Below are 17715 nucleotides of genomic sequence, written 5' to 3'. Positions count from 1 at the left end.
GAACTGCCTCATAGCCTAACATGATGCACATTGAGCCATATCCCAGGTCAATAAAGTAAATCATTATTAGATGTTATTAATGGAGGCTAATAGAATAAAACTTGCAGTTTATTGTGAAGAAAGATGAGAAGGCAAGCAGCTCTCCTCATTTGGGAAGCCACAAGCCTCCAACATGTATCCTTGTACATACAGTATCATATAGAATAGTGTAGAATAGTGCAATTTTAATCCATTTTGTGTCCTGTGTGACAGTTGATTATGCTAATTGTTTTGTTTTATTATAATAAGAACAAATAACCACAATTTGTGATATCTGTCAAAACCTGCCCAAATGAGAAGTTTGGTGAGCTTGGGATCGTGGCCAGAGATTACATTTTTTGTATAGCATATATGAAGACTGACCTGGTGCTTTAAAATTACCGTTCTTCAAAAATAAATAAATATGCATAATTTTTTTGTGACAGATGCCAACAACACAAAAATATGATTTGCAACTATCTTATATCCTCAATATCAACATTTGACACTTAATTTAATTGACTATTATCTGAGCAGAAACATTTTATTAACAGCTGAGGTATAAGGAAGAGTGGTGTCAGTTAATGGATATAGATGTGCTAAGAGGTTGCAATTATTGCTAATGTCCTCTTTTAAATAAATGAACACATTTCAGATTTTAAACACATGAACACATTTCAAAAATTGAGTGTCCATTGGACCTTGCATACTGTAAACTTTAATCTGAAAACACATTGATGAATTGACTGTCTCACTTGTGTCTTGTGTTATTTAAGATTAATCAATGCAGCACTGTGTATTGGATGAACTAATTTATTCTGAGACTTCTGGTACTTTTTTTAATGCAAGTCTGCAAACATACGGCATAATATCATTTTCAAATTAAAAGATCAGTATGTTCCAGTTATCCGCAAGTAGCCTACATGCTTAAAAGTCAAGAATTTAGAGGAGCAAGAGTGGAAGAGAGATTCTAAGATGTTAAATATATGATGTATTTTTCTTAGTTTGATAACTAGCCCATCAAGTCAAAGCTACTGAATACCTGCCAAATGTCACAAATTAATGTTTTGATTCTTAAAATAGATGGTTACTCTTTTAAACATGCATCTAAATAGCTATTTTTTTCATCTAAAGCAGTGCATTAGTGTTTGCTTATACCTGTGAAAAAATTTGTGTAAATACCTGTCCAGGGTGTACCCCGCCTCTCGCCCAATGTTAGCTGGGATTGGCTCCAGCCATATATATATATATATATATAAATTTTTTTGGGGGGGGGGATGCACTGACTTTGCACTAGCTACATGATATTATTTGCAATGTTAGGAAATCGTTGAACCACTGACTGCACATTTGAGCTGTGGCAAGTGAAGATGAATCGACTCTAACATTGTGTTAAAGCAAAAGTACATTATAGAAAATCTACTGTTAGGTAATATGGATTAAATGCACTCGTTATTATTACTCATTCATTTGTGCTTTAAAATTGTCACTATTCTTACTCATCGCAATTGAGCAAAGAACTTTCAGTTTCTCTTCATCTAGTTTTTTTTGGGGGGGGGGGGGGGGTGGGAAGGTTAAAGTGACGCACGCGAGGGCTGTAGCGATGGCAAACTGAGAATTCTACTCAGGCACCCACGTGGCCCCCCCGGGTCCTGAGCCGGGAAATCGCAATAGGTCCGGGCTCCGTCGCGGCGCAGTCTCCTTCAGCTCGCCCTCCAACCGGTGACGCCCGCCCTCGGCCGTGCAAGCGTGAGCAGCATCTCCCTGGAAGTCGCCCGAGACGTGTACCCGCTCGCCTCGCCTCCGAAACGGTAAGAGTCGCACTCCGTCGCGGACACCCCCCCCCCCGTCGACGAGCCGAGCACCACGGCGGAGCGTGTGCTCGCGCACGCCGGTGCACTTGTGCGGGCTAAAAGCGGCGTTAGCTAGGCTAGCCGCAGGCGGCACGCTGCGTGGGACACGCGTTGAGTGAACAAAACAAAAACAAAAAACCGGGCCGGCTTTGCGTTACACGTTCCGTGTGTTTTATAAAGCTGCTGTTACTTTCTTCTTTAAATAAAAAAAAAATATATATATATATATATATATATATATATATTCACCACTTTTCCACTAACAACCGGGGCGAGTCGTTAGCATCCCTGTGGCCTAAGCTAGCAGTGGCGGAGCTGCTAACGCGTGCTAACAGTTTCTTTAATGAACCCGACGCGCGTCAAGTTGCCGGTGCCTCGCCACGCCTGAAAGCGGCGGCTGCCAACTCGCGCGGAGGACCGAGTGTTTCTCGAGAGCCGGGACCGGGACCGGGGCCGGGGCGCGCACGAGTGCGGGCAAAATGGCTCCTGTCTCGCGCGGTAACCCGCTAACCTTGTCCGCCGGCTGTCAAGAGACACCCTGTCCCCTCCGTGCGAGCGCCTGCAGCGCCCGAGCGCTGCGTCCGTGCCAGTGGCGTTTTTGCGTGCAAGGTGAAGCCAATATTGAGAGAGAGGGGGAGATGAATGTGGATTTGACATGTGGTGCTCAAAGGGAAGCTTGACGCCCATAATAACGTGACAGAATGAAACTGAACCCCCTTTTCTGAGGAAGGGGGTTTGACAGTGTGCAGCAAGGACTGTAATCCCCCCCCCCACCGGTCTGTACAGTATGACTGTATGCTTCTCGAAAGACCGCCTTGTCATCAGCAGGACGGTAGCAGTGAGATATTGATTGTGAATGTCAAACCCAGACCCAGTGCAAGGCCTGCTGCAGTTTTCCACTCAACGGCGGCGGCAACTGCAGAGAGAACATAAGGTTGCAGTTGGCGTCCTCGCGTGAACCATACTCGTTCTCTTTGGCGTCTATCGTTAATGTTCTTCACTGGCACATTCTCTGCACGAATCTTGGATTAAAGAGTGTATAGCCTGAAAAAAACAAAACCCGACTGAATTCCTCACGATGCACTCGTGGACTTGTATCCTCGAAACTCGCAATAAATGTGGGCACAAGTGGTGCCCATGAGCCTAAATGTTAGCTTTTTACGTCACACACACTTGGCCGGTAACTTTCCCTGGCAGACCTGGCTATGGCTGCTGTGAAACTGGTTTTGTTCACACGGCAACAGTTGTGGGTGAACTGTTAAATCCATGATTGAAATCTGGACACAAACTGGTGGCAATGCACTTGCAGAATAATTTGAGCTTTTTTTCATCTTGCTTCTCTGCGCAGATAAAATGGCAGTGCCTCCCTCATATGCTGACCTCGGCAAGTCCGCCAAAGACATCTTCAACAAGGGCTATGGTATGATTTTATACAGTCCAATCAAGTTGCACTGCAATGAAAAAATGTTTTCTGATGCCGTTTCTAATTGATGTTGTAGATAAACTCTGTAATTTCTGAACTTTCTTCTTCAGGATTTGGCTTGGTGAAGCTTGATGTCAAGACCAAGTCAGCCAGTGGAGTGGTAAGTTTGTCTCTTTGTGGTCTCAGAATGGGAGTTCGTAGTTCGCAGCAAATTTATGAAATTTCCTGGCTCTGTTTTGAAAAGATTTAGAGCCGGAGCCGACACAGAAGCAGCTTTGAGCCCAGCGGCAGGTGTTTGTCTGTCTGTGACCAGATTTTGTTGCCACGACAGTGTCACAAAACATAACTAGTGTAAATATGGGTGTGGTCCATTACTGAATATTACTCATGTAATGGACTTGCTGACTACTCATGGGTCAGAACATCGACATAGCAACGGGGTCTCTTGTTAGTTTTAAGGCCAAGAAACAAGAACTGAATAGCCCAGCCAATGTATTACTGACTGCCAAATGTAATGAGAGCGCACCGGATGAGTTTCTTTTCATTCGGTCGTTTCATCCAGAGTCACTTGTCTTTTAATATGCTGTTATAGGGATCGTCATTTCTCTAAAATTGTCTCTTGCAGGAATTCAAAACATCTGGAAACTCCAACATTGACACCAGCAAAGTTGCAGGTACCCTGGAAACCAAATACAAGAGGTCAGAATACGGCCTGACCTTCACTGAGAAGTGGAACACTGACAACACCTTGGGAACCGAAATCACTGTTGAAGACCAGGTTAGGAAAGAGTCACACATTTTAACAACAGTTAAACAGGTGGAGCACAAGTGTCCACACATGCCACACAACAAGGCTACACAGATTTCTTTAAAAAACAAATGGTCTCTGCTCTGTTTTCCCACAGATTGCCAAGGGACTGAAGTTGACTTTTGACACAACCTTCGCACCAAACACTGGGTAAGACCATGATTAATTGTTAATGAAAGGGTTAGTTTATTTTACTAGGACTCAAATGTAAACGTGCCTGCTCTCCTATTGCCTCTCGACGTGAGTAATTTTGGCAACCTGATCTGTGCTGCTCAGTCTGCTGACGAGTGTAGTTGCAGTGTGTGACCCCAACCCCAGTGTGCAGTTGATCTGCAGTAACACATTGGGTTATATATATTACGTTTGGTTGAATGATGTATTGCAGTTTGTTGTTCCAGGGGTGGATAATAAACTAGTGCCCGTGAGGGATCACATGACAAATATGGCACATGGCCCACTTTCATATTGAGCGCAGTGAGATTGTTTGCCGAGGAGTTGTGTGGCTACATTAAAGGGGCCATATTATGCTCCAGGCACCTTTTCAGCCTGCCTCTGCGTATATTTGGTTATCTGGGGTGTCTGCCATCCCACGGAGAATGAAAAGAAAACAATGAGTCATTGATTCGTGGTTTGGGTTGGCCGTGCCGACGGTCTGTAAACGAGCCGTTCACAGCCCGGGCGTCAAGTGACGTAAGTTGACTCCTGCTACTGGGGCAACCACGCCCCCAACCTGAGCAGCACCTCCCCCCTTGAAGTGCGGAAAAACAGATCGCATCTACGCCATAATTTTGCTATAATCTGCTGCTGCTGGCTCACGGCTGCCAGCTTGATGCCGGGCCGGCTTGCGGATGCCGGCGGGGCTTGCGGCTGCCGGCGGACCTCGTGGCTTGCGGCTGCCGGCTTGCGGCTGCTCGGCCGGCCGGGATGTCCTTAACGTTCTATCGCCCAGCCCCTTGTGCTCTGTGTGTTATTATGGAGAACGTGTTCGCTGTGCCTCCCGGGTCTCTACGTCGTGTATGTGCCTTGTTACGTGCTACTGTTGTCATGGCATCGCAACGCCGTAGTTGCGCAGCAGACCCGGGGAGGAGCGAGGCAGAGCTTTGCGGAACACAAAGGGAGGGGGGCGAGGAGTGAGCAGGAAAGCACTGGAATCGACCATAGTCTCACAGGGCTGTTTATACAGAAAGAGGAGGGTACTGTGTGGCTTGATCCTTGAGGTGTTTTGACATGGAATGGCAAAGACATGTAGTGCACACACCTGAAAACCAACGTAACTTGTGTAAAAGGGGGCATAATATGGGCCCTTTAAGACAGCAAGTCCCAGGCTGTGGTGTCATGCTCAGACAGGGAGATAAATACCGCCAGCAAACCAAATGCTGCTTTAAACTAGAATGACACTCAGTAGAGCACATATTTTCGCCAAGCCCCTACAGTACCCTATTGAAACCGCATTTAAATCTGATAGACTCACATTTTAAATGGACAGGGGTGAAAACAACCTCCTTGGTGAAGGTAAAAAAAACAAAACTGAAAAGGAAGTTTGGCAAATAGGATTGAGTAAGCCATAATTCAAACCTGGTGATATGGATGAAGGGGGTTAAACTTTTTGTAATGGTCCACTGATGTGGAGAAATCTTTTTCTTAACTTGCTTGCTACGTGAGCCGACTGCTGGCCTTCCACTTAGGTGTAGAATTATCTCTGTGGCATCAAAAAATCTGTGGCAGTGGTTCCCAAATTCGATTTTGGTTCAAGTGAGAATTCGGTTTCCAAATTCTCACTTGACTTTGACCAAAGCTATTTGTCTCATCAACAGCAAGAAGAGTGGCAAAGTTAAGACGGCCTATAAGCGCGAGTATGTTAACATGGGCTGTGACGTGGACTTCGACTTCGCCGGCCCCACCATCCATGGAGCCGCTGTCGTTGGCTACGAGGGGTGGCTCGCCGGTTACCAGATGAGCTTCGACACCGCTAAATCCAAGATGACCCAGAACAACTTTGCCATTGGTTACAAGACTGGAGACTTCCAGCTCCACACCAATGTGTAAGTAGAAAGCTTGGACTAGTCACTGACGGGGCAACACCTTCAGGCAACACTAGGTTAAACATAAAATTGTTCGTCTTTTTCCTTCCCTTGGTGATTAGCTACACAGGTGATGTATTGCAAAAAGCATGGAATAATTTTGACAAAAGATCGAACACAAAACAAAATACTACATGGTTTTTCTTTAGGTTGCTTTGGTGACACACAAACCAAGCAACCATATAACATGAGCTTTTAACAGCCTACCAGAAGAAAAGCAGCAGATAAGCGTCTTTATGTCAAACATAGAAAGTAACTATGTGAACTTACATGTGCCAAATATGCTTTGAGTGGATGTAGTATTGGGGGGAAATTGTGGGTCACAGGAAAGACGGGTATATTCATTTAGCAATGGAAACAGGATGTCAAACATTAACTTTCAGCCAGAAGTGCAGCTGTGTTAAATTCAATACCAGCATATGCTTTCACTGACTGATTTTAGAAGAAAAAAAACAGGCAGAGACCTCCAACACACCTAAAACCTCTTCATTAGAAATTCCAAATTTTGCTTCCTGCAGCGTGACATCTCTCTCTCTTTAAAGTAACGATGGAGCCGAGTTCGGAGGCTCCATCTACCAGAAGGTGAGCGACAAGCTGGAGACGGCCGTCAACCTGGCCTGGACCGCTGGCAGCAACAGCACACGCTTCGGTATTGCAGCCAAGTACCAGCTGGACAAGGATGCTGCCATCAGTGTAAGTAGAGCAGCGCAGGCTCTCGGAGGGGGTTGGATGAGAAAGATGTGACTATTTGTCATCAACTAACTTTCTGATTTATTTTTATTTTGTCTCCAGGCTAAAGTGAACAACAACAGCCTTGTTGGTGTTGGGTACACCCAGACTCTCAGACCAGGTAAATTTCCTACAGCTTCATGGACAACTAAAGGATGTCGGAGAAAATGTTTACACTTAACAGAAACACATGCTGCATCACACTTCTCAACTTCAAGGACTCTGGAAGCGCTGCATTCCAGAGTCCTTGAATGCAGCGCTTTAGTATTGAGGCAATTTTCTTGATCTAAAATGGTCTCATTATTATATACCAAACCCTTAGTTTCCAATCAACCCTAATCCCCAAATTTTTAACCTCTGTGTCTGCAGGCGTGAAACTCACCCTGTCCGGCCTTGTCGATGGAAAGAACATCAACGCAGGAGGCCACAAGCTGGGTCTGGGCTTGGAACTGGAAGCCTAAGTGTTAGTCATGCTGCAAAGGACTAGGGAATATCAGAAGAATCTGGCCTTAAATGTATGTCCAACTCAAACCAGCAACGGGATCATGAAGAGAACGATTCAAAGGCTATGACAACAAACTACTATCTCGAGTACCTCCTCAACTGGTGCTTCTGTCATTTTTACCTTTGTTGCTTTTTGCTTTGTAGCTGCATCTATTCAAGAGACAGTTGGCTGCCTGTCATCCACTGTGTGACCTTATTGTGATGTAATCCCAGACTGTTTTTATTTTTGTGAGAACATCTGTAGACGGTTTTCTGTGGTGAGCGATGTCATACCTTCTTTCTGATTTTACAATCTTGACCTGTCTGATATTCCTTTGTCATCATTTGCAAACCTTGTTAATACACTAGGCATCTTTTCTGCTTTTATTTAAATACCGCTGCACCCTTCCAGTTCATGCACACAAGGACAAACCAGCTCTAATGTTTTGTTTTGTCGGCCCGGTTTCTTAAAGTCGACTCTGCAAGAAACCTGTACACACTGGGCTGACCAAGCAGAATTTAGTTTTGGTTTATCCTGGTACTAACGGGCAACTGGAGCACACACTGTTCACAATAATGCCAAACTATCCTTGTCCAGAAGAGGTGTGACTTAGTTGCACGCGAGCACTCTCGGAAAGTGTTTCCCTGCACCAGGCAGAAACCGAGCCCACAGGAAGTCTTGGAGGTCCTGATGTGTATGTATACATTTTCAATAAAGTGTTTGAACTCCACAGATGCATTTCTAATGTGATATTGGAGCAGTACTAACAACACATTAGTTTGGTTAATGTTGACACTTTTAAGGGTGAGATCAATAAGATGTCATCAATAGAAGTTATTAGTTGCATTTACTAGTTTATCTGACATATTGCAATACTTTTGCAGACCCTACAACATCTTCACAAACTCTGCCTTTAATATATTTTTTCATTTAAAGAGGATTTTATGTTTTTGGTGTCTACATACCCAAAAGAAAGTGAGAAAGCATGTTTCAGAAGTCCCGCAGCCTATTTAAAACCCAGTCGAACTATATTTAGACTAACATTTTCTTTTTAAATACTAGAAGTGCCACTGACAGCATTCACGTCTTAAAACTTTAATCTCCTGTGCATTTTTTCACACCTTAAATTTAGATTTCTGTTAATATTCCTTTGCAAATCATGTCGATCTCAATCAAAGTTGATGAAGATAATTTAGTGGTTGTCCTCAGAGCTGTGGTGCCACTCCAGTGAGTATCTGTATGTGTAGACATGTTAGACTTAGAGGATAAGAATTAAAGGTAAATTGAGTCCAACATATTTTCTCACAAAGCATAAACAATTCAATACAAAGCAGTTAAAATGACTTGTCAGAAGCAACACAGGACAATAAATAAGCAAATGATCAAGAGGACAGCTGCTGTGAGCAATAATCCTCCCCATGGAGTGAGAAGACCAGAAATGATACAAAAGCTGGGGAAGTCATGAATGTAAAATCTAGAGATTACGCATTACCCTCTTAAAGGTTTATACATTTCAGTCAAAATATGACTTACTTGAGATTGACTACTTGATAAGCAGCCGCACTGCCTTGTCACCTGAAGCAACCGATATGTTCATGTCGGCTCCATTGTTTTGTTCACATACTGAACGTAAGAGTCAGGAGCAAATGATGAAGATGATAAGATTAACATATTGCTTCAGTTTCTGGAGGCGTTCTGACACAGGAGGAGGACGGAGAAATTCATGGAGTCAGTCTATGAATGATGCATCTTCATCTTGGCAGGAAAAAAATCTAAAGAAATCTGCATCCTTACTCCTGCTGCAGAGGCATTTCTAGTCTCTACACTAACTGGACTGGACAATTATTAAACATAGTGAGTCAACAAATCAGTCAAGTCATTCTGCGCTGAACCATAAAGTTTATTCACAATGTAACTCAGATTTACAGGACTTCTTCATAACGCAGTTATTTGTCGGCACATACCGAAGCATCGTTTTACATTCACAGTTGTATTTGTCCGGCGAGTCAGGAGCTGAAGATAAAAGGGAACGTCGGCTTCTAACACAAGAGCCGTGCTCTCGCTCTGTTTTCACTTGTCACGCTGAAGAGAAAAAAAATGACAGCAGCAGAAGTTTTCTTCTCTGTGCCTGGCTATGGCCGATGCCTTGGGGGTTTGAATCTGCTCAGAAGGTTGAGCGGGTCGTCCGCTAATCGGAAGTCGTGGTTTGATTCCCGGCCCGTCCACGCCCATGAATGAGACGCATGCTGCTAGATATAGACGTGCTATATGAAGATGTGTGTGACTGGGTGAATGTCAACTGTACCACGATGCCCTTTGAGTGGTCGATGAGACCAGAGAAGCAGCTGATATTTGTAAGTTAACTGCTCTTATTTAGTTTAACCTCATTTTACTATATTTTATTTGTAAATTTTATTTGTATTTTATTTGTCTCTGCATTTGGCAAAACAATTGGTCTGTTTGACTCGTGTCTCCCCCATTTGACTTCTGACCCTTCACTTCAGGAAGACTTTTCACACCGGTCTCCAGAGTTGACTCTTCATCTTGACCTTCACGTCCGGCGTCTTTAATACTCTCTGCCGCTTGATCCTCATTTTTTGCGGCTGCGGGCACATTTATTTCTTCTCGCTCGGAAAGACCGTTTCCCTTTTCATCGCTCCCTATCGCTGTAATTAAAGTTCCTTGAGCTTTTTCTCTGAACGCTCCTCCGTCTCCACGGAGAGAGGGGCCTTCATATCTGCAGTAGAATGAGTGATTTGCTGCTCTCGTCCTCGAACGGCACCGCTCGGCTCGGCGGTTTTGTCTGACTCTTCGGTCAAGGCCTCATCGACCTCCAGCCCCTTCACCCGAACCGAGGGGAAGTTATCTTCTTTCTAGTCATTCACAGGTTCATCCTCCAAGGTGACCTCCGGTTTTAAATCTTTCTGAGCTGTTACCTTCGTCACTTCATCTTCTTTCTTTGCTTTTATGTCTTCAGCTACTTCTTTGTTTTGCTCATTTTGCTCCTCATCGAGGCTCTCGATTAATAAAACCCTGCTTTGAGTCTTTGCATCTCTGCCAACTGCTTCAATTTCCTCGGACTCCTCTTTTCTTTTTTGACCCTTTTCATCACCGTCATCCTCCTCCACCCCAACAGGTCTCCCTCCATCCCTACCGTCGCCCCCATTCACTGAGTTTCCTGATGCTTCTTGATTCCGCTGATGATCCGACATCTGCTCACTCTCTTCCTCTCCACTGTCTTTGTTATCCTCCTCCTCCTCCTCCTCCTCCTCCTCCTCCTACTCCTCACTGCCCCCTCTCGCACATTTGCCGCCCCCCCACTCGTCTTTCCCCACCTCCGTCTCCTCCGATCCCGTGTCCTCAAACTCGGACATCTCAATTTCCCTGGTGGTCTCAGTTATGATCTCCTCGACAAACTTGTACTGGGGCTCTGCTCGTCTGTGCGGGCCGCCCGGCCGGCTGAGGCGGGGGAGGGTGTAAACGGGGGACTGGTGGTAGATGTAGGGCAAGGAGAAGGAGATGTGGGTGTCTGACATCGTGGAGAGGCGAGCTTCCTCGCCACAGAGGAGTTTCCTGGAAGACAGGGGTGACACTGTACTTTGATTGTGGTTGTTAAACGGATCAACAACAACATCTTTTGATGGAGATTAAAAAAAAGTGTGCGTAATGAAGATTTTTAATAATCTTTACATCCCAGTAATGTTTGTCCTAATCATCTCTAATGATAATGGGCACTGTCACTCTTTACAACTTACCTGTAAGACATTATCTCCACATCCAGAGCCATCTTCACGTTTAACAGATCCTGATGCTCCCGCAGGCATCCAGACATGTCGAATTTGCAATTGATCAGCTCGTTTTCCAGATCTTTGATTGTGTTCTGGCGCAAAAGAGGAGATCACATTCACCACTGACGTCAATATGAACACCGACCAAGGTTTTTTTATTACAATCGTGCCCACACAAAAAAAGTTTCACCTGATAGTGGATCATTTCCTCCTTGTGGCGGTCCTCGGCCTCGTGCAGCTGCTTCTCCAGCGCCTCCCCGGCGCCTTTGGCGCAGGCCACTTCGGTGCTTGTCGCCTGCAGCCGCCTCCTGTACCCCTGCACCGCTCGCTGGGCCGCCTTGACGGCCTCCCTCTTGGTCTCAGCCTCTTCTGTCAATCTGGCAAGCTGAGATCGGCAGGTCCCCCCCACCTGCCGGGCGTGACCTTCCAGCTGCGCCCTGATGTCCCGGAGTGCCGCAGCGACGCCGGGCTCGCCGAACGCACGCGCCTCGACGGTCACCTGCAGATGCTGGGTTTGCCCGAGCATCTCGGACACCTCGGCCTCGTTATTCGTCTTCAGGCGGTGGATTTCCTCCACGAGAGCCTGCGCTCTCTTGTCCAGCAGGAGCGTGGCTCGGCAGGCGTCATCGATGTCCCTCCTCAGGACCACAATGTTGCTCTGGGCATCGGATCTGCTGCGCGCCTCCCGCTCCTGCTGGCTCCGCAGGTTGGACAGTTCCTCCTCCAAATGCTCATGCTCTATTTCAATCTGGTGCTTCTGGTGAGTGATGTCCTGCACCATCTGTCTGAGCTTCCCGAGCTCGGGGCCGTACTCCTCCTCCTCCTCCGCGCGAGCTGCGGGCTTCGCTTTGCCCCTGACCTCCTCCAGTTCTCTCTCCAGCAGTTGGTTGTGGCGCTCCAGCCGGTGCGCCTTCCCGATGAAGCCCGCGAGGCGGTCGTTCAAGCCGCGCATCTCTTCCTTCTCGTCGCGCCGTCCAGATAACGGGCCGGCGAAAGTCCCGCTCGCCCCCTTCATCGCGACGCCGCTGTCTGGCCCGGCACGTCTCGCACTGGACTGCAGACGGTCACGCTGGGAGATTGCGCGCGGCGACGCCACCGTGTCCTCCATGCCGTCGTCGTGAGCGCCCGGTGCACAGAGACGCTCCGCGCGCGCCTTTAACGACCGTCGCCATCTGCACGGTTTGCAGATGCGGCGCTGAAAAGGCGAAGCATCAGCTGATGGTTTGACGAGGGGGAGCGCGGCGCTTCTGCCGCGCGCAACAGTGACGTGCATCCACCGACTGTGGAAGTCAGCCCCCAAACGGTTAACGCTCCAGACATTGTAATCATTGATAGGTTGGAAGGATGGGTGGATGGATAGATAGATAGATAGATAGATGGGTGGATGGATGGATGGATGGATGAATGGATAGATAGATATATAGATAGATAGATAGTAAAGCTTGATAGATAGATGGATGGATGGATGGATGGATGGATAGATGATAGATAGATAGATGGATAGATGGATAAATGGATGATAGATAGATAGATGGATGGATGGATGGATGGATGGATGGGTAGGTAGGTAGATACATATATATAGAATAGATAGATAGGTAGGTAGGTAGGTAGGTAGATAAATATATGTTTATATATATAGATAAAGATAGATAGGTAGGTAGGTAGGTAAATACTTTATCGATTCCAAACTGGGATATTCTGGTGTTACAGCAGCATGGTATAAGGCACACAACACACCATATAAATATGTAGAAAGATTTTTTTTTTAAATTATAAGAACCACAAACAAATACAAATATAAAAAATGTACATATTAGTGCAAGTATGAAATTAGTTTCTGATAATTTGCATAAGAACATGGTAGCAGAGCGGTGCTGGGATTTGTGTCACACAGAAAGTCCAGAGTTTAGGACAGTCTAATGGTGAAAGATTTCCTGTTACAGTCCTTGTTACTTATTATCACCATCATTATTATCATTGTCAGATATTTTAAGTTGTTGTTAAACTCCTTGATACCAGGTCTCATGTATGTACAGGCCTACATGTATAGTCCGTAGGTTGTTGTTGTTGTTGTTGTTGTTGAGTTTTACGTGGTGCAATATAACCAAACACACACAGCACTTATAGACAGTCCCACAGCTTAGAGGTATATGTATATTTACATTTGCAGGCTACTTGTGTAGAAATACACATTACAAGTAGAAGTCAATTTCAGAATACTGTATTGGTAAGTGGACGATAATTATCGATTCTTTGTAAATATTTCCGACACCTAACTGTGAAATAACACACACAGTTAAACATATTCTTTTTTTATGCTTATATTTAATATCAAAACCTGTGCACCACTGAGAAGAATTGTGACCTCAGCGTTTAATGGCGATGGTCAGCCCGTCGCCCACAGTGAGCATGCTCAGGTCGACCCTCTGGTCTTTGTGCAGCTTCTTATTGAGAGCGTCCAGACCCTGGGAGGTGAGGTCAGTGGGATCAGGGTTCACCACTCTGCCGCTCCACAGCACCTTCAAATACAGTCACGACAGAGCACTTTTCCCTTTTGTTCACAGTGAAAATGTGCCGTACCCCCTAAATCTGCTTGTGTGATGTGTGCTCACGTTGTCGATCGCGATGACGCCCCCATTTCGTATGAGCTCAAGGGATTTCTCATAATATCTGTCATAGTTGAATTTGTCGGCGTCGATGAACACAAAGTCGTACGTTCCAGCTTCGCCGGCTGCTATCAGTTCATCTGATGACACGAAGGTCAAAGTTAAAACACAAAGTGATCAAAATACTGTAAACTAAAAACAAAACCCAGAAGTTTCGATCAGAAATCATGTCTGGGATTCATAAAAGCACTTACCCAGTGTCTTCATGGCTATTTCGTGTCGGACATCAATCTTATTTTCAACTCCGGCCTATAGGCGAGGTTCAGAAGTAAAGTGAGAGTTGTGCAGGGCTTTTAAGCGTCTAATTGTTTTCTAAGGAGAATGTTAAGGGAGGGTGAAACAGGTATTGATTTTACTTGGCTTGGCATCTTTGTGTGACAGTTTCCTGAGTAGACGCCTTTTCACTCCTGCAGCATGTCGTAAAGGCGCACTGACAGAAGGTAAATGAACACGGCGCTGCCTGCTGCACAGTTTTCTCTCTGACAGAGGCAACAATCAGTCTCACTTGTACTTGCAAAAAATGCCACCTCGAGATGTTCTACCAGTGAGTGAGTAGTGTGTAATGGAAAATGTTTTTTAACTTGCGTAAACACGTTTCCATCGATCAAGCCAGGCTGCTTTCAAAGACATTTCTCTCACCTCTTCAAAAAATGGCTTGGCAATGTTCACATAGGTGTCTTCTATTTCACAGGCCACCACGCGTCCGTTGTGCGGCATGGCCAAAGCCATGCTCAGTGTATTGTAACCCGTGTACATCCCTGCAGAATAAATACAGTGTCAGCCTGGATCACCTTAGAATTGTATTTTTAGTCCTCTAGTCCTAGAGGATGGAAAAACAGGAGTCTGTGGGAGCAGAGATCGGCCTCATTTGTATTTGAATCACACAATCCACAAAATATATCCGCACTTCATTTTTGAATGTGAAAACACCTAAATTTATGGCCGTGAAATGCCAACTGTCAAAATTAACGTGGGTTAAATTCCCATAGTCCAGTAAATAGTTTTTCAGGTTGTGTAGTTCCAAAAGCTTTTATCATGTTAAAATGTATCTTTATCATGAAGGCTCCTGTCAATAAGCAACTGACCCTGTATGGAAATGATCTGATCTCTCTTCTGTTATGTTTTGTCAAATATAATCAGATAAATGGCTTTCAGAGTAAGATAGCTTAATGCCATCAAGTCAGCAAGTAAGAAATACATTTTTAATTTGATTTCAGTTTTTTTACACTTTGGCCTTGACATGCAGATGCTATTTAAGCAGTTAAAATTCCAGTTACCGTGGCTTTCCTCGTTTATCTGGGCCAAAAAAGTCATCAAATGTGTTTGTGGGCATCACATGATCTCACCGATCTCGATGGCTTTAGTCGCATTGATCATCCTGATGAGATTTGCCATAAACTGGGCTTGTTCACTGGCAACCATCATTATATTCCATATGTCTTCTAGGGTTCTCTGAAATGACAACATGAAAATAATTCAATATGCATCATTGAATTGTGTGACCACTAGGATAAAGAGAGCACTTGTCATTGTATGGGGGGTGGGGGGTGGGGGGGGGGGGGTCACCGTTATTCGACTGCATGTGGCTGCGTTGTGTTCTCTGACACTCTGCGGCCCTCTGGTGGTCAACATTTGTACTGCTCAGATCCTGAACTCTGTGGTAATTATGAGTTCTGCATATACAATGTGTGTGTGTGTGTGTGTGTGTGTGTGTGTGTGTGTGTGTGTTTGTGTTTGTATATCACAGTTAGGGATGTCTTACCAGGACAAATATAAAAAACAATAACCAAAGTGTTATGAAATCAGTCATTACCGCTATCACCACCATCTCCAAATGAGACACAAGAGCCTGAGAGCTGCCCGGGTCTCTGGCTGACTTACCAGTCTGAGTTTGGTGAGGACTGGGTGCTCCCTCAGTGAGTTGTTCACCACATACTGTAGCACAGGATTGGCCTTCCCCCTTGCCGTGGCTCTTCCCGATCAAGGCCGACTGTCCCACACCTGACCGACAACAAAACAGAACAGCGGCGACCGTTACCACACCAATCCGAGAGATCCCCGTCCTTGACCAGGTTACACAGCCTTCCTCGGTCCGTCTCGTACCTGTTAGTACGACAGCAAGTCCGACACAGAAAAGCATTTTAATGTCCGCGGCCATTATGTTCAGGGCTCTGCCAAAGAGAAGGGTTGAACGGCGTCCGTTTGAATGCTTTCGGATCTCCCGGTGTCAGCCCCTTTTTGTACAGCACCGTCCGTGTTTGTTCTGCGTGACCTTCGACACGGAGGTTTGACTCATTGATTTTTCAGCGACAGTACATTGCAAAGGTACGGAATTTTTTACAAGGCGCGTACACTGTGTGGGAAAAAACATGGCGGAAGACATTTATAAAGGTCCCTCTTTTTGTAAAAGGCTCCAACACTGACCCAGTTATAGTGAGACGAGGCTGCTCTCTTTATTTGCCAAAGACCAAAATCTCAAAGCACTGCAGCCAGTCAGTCAGCTAGTTCTTTTTGCAATCCACAAAAGCACACTTTGCCCTGTTGGTTTGTCCTCGCCGTCCTCCTGAATAAACATTATTGCTCAATGCTGTATATCACGGCATTTCCTGTGTGAAATGCGAACTATTTGTGCTGTAATTCACATCGCGTTTGGCAAATGGCACGCGGAGTTCCAGTCTGTCGTGCATGTTCTCGGGGGCGACGAGACTTTGTCTGTCTGCGCTGATTCAACCCAGCAGCTTTGCCTGGACAGAGCAGATGCGAAAGAGGTTTTGATGACGTGCCAGAGGAGCTAGAGTAATGAGCATGTGAAAAACCATTAAAGATTTACAACATGATAGAAAACAGCTCGGGTTTTGGTTTTAGATTGTTTTCCAATGATGGAAAGAAAACTTCCACATCCCATGAAGTCCTTGATAAAACCTTCAAAGCCTCCAAAATGAATTCACTTTCTCTGTTGGAAACAATTTGAAATGAATGTCACATAATTGGACACTTCTCCTAACATACTGGGGTTATGGTACATTACTAAAATACTATACTAACGTACACATAACCATGTTGCCCCCCTGTGGTGACAGCGTGAAAGAGTTTTTAAAGTGTTTCCTGCTGTACTCTGGTCTCGTGAATCGTCTGTTTGCGGAATTTCTGATGAACACGTGGAGTTCATCAGAAAAGCAGAGAGACCACTCTTTTACAGCATTTAAAAAATAAAAGAGACTGTCATCAAATTAAAAACCTCGCGTTCACAGACGTTACAGTTACTGTGTTAAAAAAGTCTGAGCGAAACCCCAGGGAACTTTCATTTTGCTCAGATATATATATATATATATATATAAAAAAAAAGAAGCCCGGGTTGCACCATAACTCATAGAGGGCCTCGTTCTTGCCATCTGTGCATCAGGCTCAGCCTCATCCGACTGCAGACTCTCCCGGCGCAGTGCTGCACGTTCACAAGCGCCGGCTGAACCCTCTCGGGGTCACAAGGGAGCTATATTTAAATCCCACGCTGTTTAATGTCAAACACAGGAGGCCTCTGGGGGGGGAGCTGAGTCAGTCCCCAGCCGCGGTCTCAGTCCGAGTCTCTCCGTCTGACATTTGGACCTGCAGCAATTACAGGTGGGCCGACAGCTCGGGCCACAACCTGCGGCCGGGGCCGAAGTACGTTCAAAATAAATCCTTGACGTAAAGTAGAAGAACTCATTCACAGTCTGTCACATTGAATGCACCAGCTACAGGGATTTAGCAATAAAACGCACAGTTGTCATCATTTTACCAAACTGTAGGCATACCGTATGCATTGCTCATGTCAACTCGGAGTCCCCTCTGTCTGTGCTACTGTCAGACTTTGTGCCATGCCTAC

The 17715-nt window shown here is 45.4% G+C and overlaps 2 protein-coding genes and 1 pseudogene across 2 annotated transcripts; 1 reads left to right on the top strand and 2 right to left on the bottom strand.

Moving 5' to 3' along the window:
- Positions 1-1673: 1673 nt before the first annotated feature.
- On the top strand, positions 1674-8126 carry vdac2 (voltage-dependent anion channel 2). Its single transcript, XM_035605824.2, has 9 exons — positions 1674-1829; positions 3220-3291; positions 3405-3454; positions 3920-4072; positions 4200-4252; positions 5917-6144; positions 6726-6876; positions 6976-7033; positions 7282-8126. Exons 2-9 carry the CDS (start codon positions 3225-3227, stop codon positions 7371-7373), a joined length of 852 nt encoding a protein of 283 aa, XP_035461717.1. The 5' UTR covers positions 1674-1829; positions 3220-3224; the 3' UTR covers positions 7374-8126.
- A 1152-nt stretch (positions 8127-9278) lies between these two features.
- On the bottom strand, positions 9279-12453 carry LOC118284228 (annotated as a pseudogene).
- A 477-nt stretch (positions 12454-12930) lies between these two features.
- comtd1 (catechol-O-methyltransferase domain containing 1) lies at positions 12931-16214 on the bottom strand. Its single transcript, XM_035607009.2, is given in 8 exon segments — positions 12931-13706; positions 13800-13933; positions 14048-14102; positions 14493-14611; positions 15200-15305; positions 15735-15818; positions 15820-15854; positions 15957-16214. Coding segments are annotated over 8 exon segments (741 nt in total). The 5' UTR covers positions 16012-16214; the 3' UTR covers positions 12931-13553.
- Positions 16215-17715: the final 1501 nt, after the last annotated feature.

Source organism: Scophthalmus maximus, chromosome 10 (assembly GCF_022379125.1).
Source record: "Scophthalmus maximus strain ysfricsl-2021 chromosome 10, ASM2237912v1, whole genome shotgun sequence".
NCBI classification, from domain to species: domain Eukaryota; kingdom Metazoa; phylum Chordata; class Actinopteri; order Pleuronectiformes; family Scophthalmidae; genus Scophthalmus; species Scophthalmus maximus.
Note: the sequence above shows the minus strand (reverse complement) of the source record. Positions and strands in the feature narration are given on the sequence as shown.

Bases quoted from the DNA above. Each gene is read 5' to 3' on its own strand.
- vdac2 (XM_035605824.2), top strand. From the start codon at position 3,225: ATGGCAGTGCCTCCCTCATATGCTGACCTCGGCAAGTCCGCCAAAGAC. The intron at 3,455-3,919 runs GTAAGTTTGTCT...TGTCTCTTGCAG, and splicing joins CCAAGTCAGCCAGTGGAGTG to GAATTCAAAACATCTGGAAA. The intron at 6,877-6,975 runs GTAAGTAGAGCA...TTTTGTCTCCAG, and splicing joins ACAAGGATGCTGCCATCAGT to GCTAAAGTGAACAACAACAG.